The 9,030-nt window shown below is 37.3% G+C and overlaps 1 protein-coding gene across 1 annotated transcript; it reads left to right on the top strand.

The window, feature by feature from the left end:
• The first annotated feature begins 1,082 nt into the window (after positions 1-1,082).
• Positions 1,083-8,434, top strand: LOC147538765 (uncharacterized). The gene is made up of 5 exons (XM_086642999.1): positions 1,083-1,193; positions 1,301-4,759; positions 4,868-4,988; positions 6,992-7,459; positions 8,253-8,434. The coding sequence occupies exons 1-5, from the start codon at positions 1,083-1,085 to the stop codon at positions 8,432-8,434; spliced, it is 4,341 nt and encodes a 1,446-aa protein (XP_086499125.1).
• Positions 8,435-9,030: the final 596 nt, after the last annotated feature.

The raw sequence follows: 9,030 nt of genomic DNA, 5'->3' as shown, positions 1-9,030 counted from the left end.
TTGTCTGGGATGTCACTAAACCAATCCCCACTGGCACCTCTGTTCAATTAGATGGAGATCTTATTCGAATCGATTATCGATTCTTCCCTTTCCCAAAATCTACTTGTCTATACTGTAGGATCATCGACCACTCTCCATATCCTTGTCTGGATCCTGATAATCAACAATCCACCCCTATAGTCTCCATGCAAGTCACTAAACCAACACCTCTGCCTTGTACCCTTAAATCTATTCTAGGATTACAACCTCCCAAACCTAATAACAGAAAAACAGACAATCAAATAAAAATTCTATCTCAAGCTATTGTCTCCATTAGTGAGGTCACCAAGGAGGGATATCTCAATCCAATCCCAGGAAGCAATCAACCCCCTATTATCCATACCACCAGAGCAATCCCTCATACTATGAAGGATAAAGTTTCATCTCCCAGCTGGACGAAGCAATTACTAAGAAAACCCCCCAACTTTGACATCATACAGGCACCTCCAACTGGTATTAAGTTCAAAGAACCCATCCTCCCGAGCCCATCAAAGAATAAACCCGAGATTGACCCTAGGGATAAAGGGAAAGCCTCAATTATCCAACCCCCAATTCCTCCTTATACTGAATCCCCGGTCAAAACCAACTCGATCACCAACTCTTCTCCTACTCATTCATCCATTAGAGAGAAAAGGAAGCAACTTGCAGATGAAAATCTAGTCAAAGCCACCATTTTTGATGACACTGATTCCTTCGTCATAGGTTTGGAACATTTCTGGAAAAGATACAAAGAGGATAAACAAATTGAGAATATCCCCTTTTGGGATAATGAGAAAGAACAAGGCTCTAGTCTGGATAAGACCCATAATTCTCCATCTTTCTTCACCCTTGTTTCAAACCTCCCTCCTCTTCCAAATATTTCCTCTAATTTTTCGGATGATGTAAATTTCGATCAGATCTTTGGCCCTAACAAGAACATGTCAGAGAGAAACAAGGATCAAAGAAAGAACAGAAAGTTTAAGAATGGTAATCCCAAAGTTTCAATTCAAGAAGTTAAAGCTTCCGAGTCTATTATTCAGAATATTACTCAATCAGCACCTTAAATGAATATTTCCAGTGTAAGCAACAACATTAACTCGGGTATGCACAATGTCAATCTTCAAAAACCAACTACCAAAGGGCAAGATAACACCTCACCTGTGTCTACTACTAAGGTAACCCATTTCATCTCCTATCTTGTTAATTTTCTTTATAGTAATTTGTTAGATTTTATATCCTCTTATACTATTATGTTTCCGAAAATTCCTCTGTCGGTTTTAAGTTGGAATTGTCAAGGGCTTGGGTCAAAAGTCACGAGACATTACCTTCAAAAGCTTATCAGAAGTCAACACCAGATATCTGTTTTTTAGCTGAAACTAAACAACAGGATGATAAAGTGAAAACAATTATGAATAAGCTTCATTTTGACTCTCTTATCATTCAGAGTCCTCAAGGGTTAAGTCGGGCCTTAGTTGTAGGCTACAATGATGCTCTATCTATTCAAAACACATTTCAATGGCACTCCTGGATTCAGATTTGGTTTACATGCCTCAACAAAGCAGTTTCTTTCTCTATCATTTTCATGTATGGAGAACCTGATGGTAGGAAAAGAGCAGATTTTTGGGACAATTTTGACTTATACTGTTCCCAAAATCTTCATCCTCATGAACCCTGTATGCTGATTGGGGATTTAAACATTATCCTTCATCCCTCAGAAAAACAAGGTGGCACTCAGCCTAATATTAGTCAGCTTCAAAAATGGAGAGGAAAATTTGATAATTTGGGATTTGTGGATATTCCTTATCAAGGATCATCCTATACATGGACTAACAATAAACCCCATCCCAATCTTGTCCTGCAACTTCTGGATAGAGCATTGACTTCTACCAAATGGCTAGAAGCATTCCCATACACCATTACTTCTAATCTTCCTAGAATGGGATCTGATCATCACCCTATATTGGTTACTACCTCCAATCATTCTGATCATGCTAAAAAACTTTTTAGATTCAACCCTGATTGGTGCAAAGATCCCAATTGTACTATGATCATAGAAAAGGATTGGAAGAGGAATAGATCAGGTAATCCTCATACTTTTGTTCACACTAAGCTCATGGACCTGCAGCCTTTATTGGCAGATTGGAATCTCAACCATTATAACAAGCTGGTTAAAGATATCAATAATACCTCTTATGTTTTAGAGCACTGTAACAACTCTCACCAGTTCCCTAAAATTTTAGCAAACCTTAATTCCCTCCTCAATGAACAAGAATCTTATTGGAAGATCAAATCTAGAGACAGTACTATCTCTTTAGGGGACAAGAATACAAAATTTTTCCATGCTGCAGCCTCTTCTAGAAGAAGAACTAATAGAATTAAAGGTTTACAAGATGAATTAGGCACCTGGATCACTGATCATCATGAGATAAGAAAATTACTTCAATCTCATTTCAACAATTTGTTATCTTCTAATCACTCTCACAGTCATATCCCTCTTGAAGGCCTCTTCCAGACCATTATTACTGAACATACAAATAACCTCCTAATTTCTATTCCCTCTTCTGAGAAAATCACTCAAGTTGTTCATCTTCTTAAAGCTGATAAATCTCCAGGTCCAGATGGTTTCTCCCCATCTTTCTTTCATCATAATTGGCCTGTGGTTGAAGATGATGTGGTTAATATGGTTCAATATTTTTTTCAAACTCAAACTCTTCCACCTCATATAAACCAAACCCATTTAGCTCTGATCCCCAAATCCAAAAACCCTACTACCCCCTCAAGTTTTAGACCCATCAGCCTTAGTAATACCACTTATAAGATTATCTCCAAGATTATTGCAAATAGACTCAAGCCCCAACTAGATAGTTTTATAAGCCCTTACCAAAATGCTTTTGTTCCTGGTAGACATGGTACTGACAACATCATCTTAGCCTCTGAAATTGTCCACTCTATGAAAATTCAAAAAGGTAATCAAAAGTATTTAGGTCTTAAGCTAGATATGACAAAAGCTTTTGACAGAGTGGAATGGGATTTTCTTATCCAAATTATGAGTAAATTAGGATTCTCCAATACTTTCTGTACCATGATATATCAATGTATATCGACCACCACCACTTCTGTTCTGCTAAATGGATCCCCAGGAGATCAATTTTCTCCTTCCAGAGGACTTAGACAGGGTGATCCTCTTTCACCATACCTATTCATCATCTGTATGGAGGCTCTTAGCAGACTTTTAAACAAAGCTCAATCAGATGGTCTCATTCAAGGTTTTAAATTCAGGAATTCTCCATCTATTATCACTCATATGTTTTTTGCAGATGACTGCCTCCTCCTTATCAAAATGGATATTCCCACAGTTCATAATCTTCTTGATATTCTCAATCAATTCAGTCTTACTTCTGGTCAGATGATAAACTTTAACAAAAGTGGTATCTTTTACAGTGCTAATGCTCATAATAGACACTGCAGGATGGTGGCCAGAATTCTTAAAGTTAGACCTGTCAATAAAGAAGAACCTTATCTGGGTATCAACATTTTCATAGGTAGATCCAAAATCAAAACTTTTCAACCTATTCTGGATAGGCTCCATCAGAAGCTTAGTACATGGAAAAGAAACTTGCTATTCCAGGCAGGCATAGGAGAGCTTATCAAGTCTTCTCTGGCTGCTGCCCCTAGATACCAAATGGCTGTTTTTGATCTTCCTTCAAAGATAAAAAATTCCATTACTTCTCTTCAGAGAGAATTTTGGTGGGGACCTAAATCTAACAAGAGGAAGATTTACTTTAAGAATTGGAATTCTATTTGTACTTCTAAAGCTATTGGAGGTCTAGGAATCAGAAATATTGATAAGGACAACTTAGCTTTAAGAAGTAAACTTAACTGGGAGATTAAAACTCAACCTAATTCTTTATGGGTTCAACATATCAAAGACAAATATGACCTTGCTTCAGGTGGGTATCCATCAAACTCCTCTGGTATTTGGAAATCTATCAAGAGAAATCAACAAAATATTAATCAGTATGTTATTTGGGAGATAGGAGATGGATCAAAAATTAATATATGGTTGGACAAATGGATACCAGGTATAGAAGAACTGGGACAACATTCTGACAATCATGGTTATACTTGGGTCTCTCAACTCATTAGTCCTGATCACACTTGGAATTTTGCTACTCTGTCTCTCCTTTTCAACTCAGATATACAAGTCAGAATCCAATCTATTCCTCTCACTTCCAGCCATGACCAGCAAAAATGGATGCTATCTAACTCTGGAGAATTTTCAATTTCCTCTCTTTATAAGTTTTTGGCATTTCAGAATACCCCTGCTACTCATTCAACAATTTGGAAATCAATTTGGAAGCTTGGAATACATCCAAGATTTCAGTTATTTTTATGGAAGCTGGCTCAGGGTATTCTTCCTCTCAAATGCCTGCTTAAGCATTATATGCCGGATATTGTTGCTCTCTGCCCTCTCTGTAACACAGATGAAGAAACACAAATCCATTTTCTACAAAACTGTCATGTTACTAAAGATATCTTAAGAAACTTCACTAGCACAAATGTTAATGATCTCTCATACTCATCATTCACAGATTGGTTTAATAATGTTCCTGATTTAGAATCTATGGTCACTAGTCTGTGGCACATATGGAAATCAAGATGTGATCTGGTGTTTAGAGGAAAACAGGTTAATCTGGACTTCTTGACTAAATCTATCCAGAGCTACTTGCAAGCTCAAAAGGTCCTCTTAAACAATTTGCCTCAATAACAGATTAATTCTAATCTAACTTGGAAGGCTCCAAATGCAGGGTTTTTTAAAATTAATTATGATGTTTCTTATCTTAGACAGTCTCTTACTGCTGCTTTGGCTATTGTTATATCGGATTGCACAGGAAACCAAAGAGCAAGAGAATCCACCATCTCAACAGCAAGATCGGTAGATGAAGGCGAAGGCAAAGCTGCTCTCCATGGTATTTTGCGGGCAATCAAACATGGAGTAAAGAAGCTCATTTTGGAGGGAGACTCTATAAATATTATCAACTCCCTAAATGGTCAGAAAAACTCAACTCATTGGACGACAAAACACATTTTCAAGAATATAAAGCAGCTTTCCCTTTCTTTTGAGAATATTTCCTTTGTATATATCAATAGGTCTATTAACAATATGGCTAACTCTGTAGCTCTTAGCACTAGGAAGAAGAAAACTTGTATATCTCTCTGTCTTCCTATATGCTCTCTCTCCCAGCATAACATCACTGTAAACTTTATGAACTATCAATAGATGTTATTTCTGCTTAAAAAGAAAAAAAAATTGTATGACTCATAATGTAAAGGACTGAAGTGTAAATATGTGAAATATTTCAGAAAAAACAAAAGAAAAAAAGCGTTCTTGTTTAAGAGGGTGTTTGATTTTTTAGCACCTATAAGTGCTACCACTTACTAAGTGATTATCACTTAGTAAGTGAAATCACTTGTAAGTGATATGGCGTTTGTTTTCTATCACTTCTAAGTGTTTGAGTTTTGTTTTTATATTACTTCTAAATGTCATAAAAATGAGAAATTGTCTATTTTGACCTTAAAGTATTTGCATATTAACATTCATACTAATTCATTATGCTCGCGAGTTTGGATACAAGAGAATTACGGTTTATGAATACTTTATGTTGAAAATATTAACCTCAAGTAATTAAAAATTATGAAGCAGAAAGAACTTACATTGCATCATGGAGTTTGGGTGGTTCCGTGATTAATGAAAGAAGAGAGGTGAAAAAAATTTAAAAGAAAAGCTTAGGTGAAGGATGAGTGAAGAAGAAAAAAGGGTCATTGATAAAGTCATAAATTTTTTTTTTTACTTATCAATTGTTTAAGATTTTCTTTTAATTATAGTTATATTGGAAATTATTATATTCGGTAGGGATAAAAATGTCTTTTTTAGCACTTAGAAAGTAAGTGCAAAAAAATAAGCTCCAAGTTGGAGCTTACTTTTTTGCACTTACTTTGACCTCACTTACAAGTGATATTCACTTATTAAGTGAAAAAACAAACGACCTAAAATTGCCGGCCCGCACTTATTAAGTGAAAATCACTTAATAAGTGCAAAAATCAAACACCCTCTAAGTCGTTCTCTCTTCTCCGACTCTTCCAATCTCTCCTCCGACAACTTTCCTTCATCAACGACAGATCTCAGGCGACTTGTTACAAAGTATTCCCCTAATGAAGAAGAAATCAACCAAAATATTGTAAGTTTTTATTCCCTTTGTAATTCTAGGGTTTTACTAGCTCTACAAATCACGGCCACCATTAATGGAAAACTCGCAGATACTTTGTGAGTTTTACTAGTTCTACAAATCTCAGTCCTGAGAAAGATGGCTTACAACATAAACCCTTGTTGACTGTGATAAATGAGCTTCGACCTTGGAAAATGCTCAGGATTGCTTACAACATAAACCCTTGTTGTCTGTGATGAATGAGCTCCGACCTTGGAAAATGACGCTATGCGCCTCTTTTCTCTCTCTAACCGTTATCGCGGAGCGGAGCGCTCGTCTTCATTCAATCTCAGTTGCAGAGACACGAAAACCCTAACTGTAATGTTCTCATCATCTTCTTTCCCTCTCTATGTTTGTCATCTCTGAACATTTAGAAACCCTAATTTTCATGTGCAACTTTTGAAACCCTAAAATCCAAGATTGAGATGATAAATGTCAAAATCTTGAACCAGATCATGGAGATTTGTCAGGGACAAGGTAGTCCTGTTTTCTAACTAGAGGAAATTTTGATTTTTTTTTTGAAGGATCCGATTGATTGGCGTTTCTGGTGAGTTGCATCTGATCTAATCCTTGAAGGGACAAGGTAGTTCTGTTTGTCATCTCTGAACAATTAGAACCCCTAATTTTCATGTGGAATCTTTTGAAACCCTTTGTCAGGGACAAGGTAGTTCTGTTTTTTCTAACTGGAGGTAATTTTGATGAAGCAGGGTTGAGAGCCATGGGGGAAGACCCAGACGAAGTTTCAGATGAGAATGAGTCTGACATCCTCCGTGGTGACTTTGTCACCCATTGGCATAATCTACAGTATGGGAGATACTGTCTAAAACAATTTGACCATGGTGGGCCGTTAACTTATCCTTCACCTAGTGAAGTACCTCCCGTGTACTTACAAGGGCAATTCTCATGGGATGATCCAGTTAGACCTCCTTCAGAAAATGTGGATCTATTTACACAGTTAACGGGTTATGCCCCTCCCGTGGTTCCTGTTCCGCCACTACAGCCTGGATTTAGTGGGGCTATTGCTGCTTACCAACATTATGGCGATGAAGCTCATAGATATCGTGGTGGAACGGGCGTGTATCTTCCTCGTGGTGGAACGGGCGTCTTTCTTCCTCGTGGTGGAACGGGCGCCTATATTCCTCGTGCTGTAAGATCACTAGAACTTGATACTTTATGTATTCTTTTCTGGTTTCGACATTTCCTTGATTTCTTAGTTGGTTTATTTTACGCATTATGTCTGATTATAAAATGTACTTTATGAAAAAAAAATCTTTGTTATGCTCTTTAGGAAGAGAGCACCACAAGACCTTTACCTTACTGGTGTCACTATTAGTAACTAGATCTAAGGACGGATACGAAGCAGTCTTAGTTTATATGCCCCAGTTTCACAAATGCTGATGCATGGCTTATGTTAATGTCATTGCACGTCGAAATCCGTTTTCCTGAGAAATTTAAGTATATCTGAACGAACTGCCTTGTTGTGGTTCTACCCGTTGCAGTTATTAGAACATAATAGCTTTTGCGATTTAGACCAAAACCCCAAGTTGATAGAATGTATTAACAGGTATGTAGCTAGTATTCCTGTTTGGATATCTTTCATCAGATCTTTTCAAATATATGGCAGCTGGACATAATTTCGGGTTGTTCAGTGACAATCGATCCGGACGCCCCATCCGCCAGTGAAGCTTTATCCTTCCACTTAAATATAATTAGTAGACATTTTGACGGGGCTTCGTAGTTTCAAGATTTAGGGCTCATCTTGGTATACTAACGTATGCAAACACGAAAAATCGACTTCTCTAGATGGTAATTAACTTTTCAGAAATTAGGAAAAAGTAGAACACAGTTTCTTTAACCTGCCAAATATTTATTGATAGATGCACTTATCGATCATATATGTTGCTGTAGAGAGAGAGAGACTGATACCAATTTAAATATTTCAGAGGGCACGGAATCGTCCATCTTCAGGTTCTTCTGATCAGCTTGAATTTGGCTCTGTTGGGCCTGCCCATTTCCCAAGGATGAATGAAGTTTCACATCTTGCCGAAGGAGGAGTTTCAAGAGATATTTCTGAGCCGCAGAAGTTCCGAGGAGATTCACCTACTAGCACTTCCCTGCACCGACCCTCTTCTCCTCAACTTCAAAGGTAGAATACTTGTTCCAATTTTCAGTTTTCTAGAGTTTGATTTCGTTAACTCTGGTAGTTGATACTATCCCTTTTACATACTACAGTAATTTCATTATAACCTTCTTTTTTTGTTTCTCATGCCATCGCTTATATGTTTTTCGGGGATGTTTGATTATCAGACCATCAAGTCAGATGAATTGTCAGTTGAAAGATCAGGATTTTCCCCCTCTTTCATTTCCAAACCAATGAGGTAATGGTGGAGGTGGCAGTGGCAGCAGTGGTGGTGGCAGCTCTGGTTGTGGTGGTGGCAATGCTGGTGGTGGTGGTGACAATGCTGGTGGTGACCTATGTTGGAAAAGGCGGCAACAAGGACTAGGCGGGGGACCCGGGACTAGGAGTAGTCGATCGTATTTAGGCGGGACCAAAAAACTTTGTTAATACATCCCTTTAAATTTTATACTGTGTTCTTTTTTGTCAACACGTTTTTTTAACCTAAAGGATTTTTTTGCTTATCATCCAGATTCTTGGAAATAGACACATTATTTTCATGATCTTATAGTTTGAAAGTCAAATACTTTGCTAATATAATATTATTTTATTTTTATTTTTATTTTTTCT

This window comes from Eschscholzia californica, unplaced genomic scaffold (assembly GCF_041429995.1).
Source record: "Eschscholzia californica isolate CP2 unplaced genomic scaffold, dmEscCali1.0.p SCAF_5, whole genome shotgun sequence".
In the NCBI taxonomy this organism is placed as follows: Eukaryota; Viridiplantae; Streptophyta; class Magnoliopsida; order Ranunculales; family Papaveraceae; genus Eschscholzia; species Eschscholzia californica.
The sequence above is the reverse complement of the archived record's forward strand: the minus strand, read 5'-3'. Positions and strand labels throughout refer to the sequence as shown.

Coding starts and splice junctions, on each gene's coding strand:
- LOC147538765 (XM_086642999.1), top strand. CDS start 1,083: ATGAATATTTCCAGTGTAAGCAACAACATTAACTCGGGTATGCACAAT. Junction 4,760..4,867: donor GCTACTTGCAAGCTCAAAAG/GTCCTCTTAAAC, acceptor TATCTTAGACAG/TCTCTTACTGCTGCTTTGGC. Junction 4,989..6,991: donor AGGCAAAGCTGCTCTCCATG/GTATTTTGCGGG, acceptor TTGATGAAGCAG/GGTTGAGAGCCATGGGGGAA.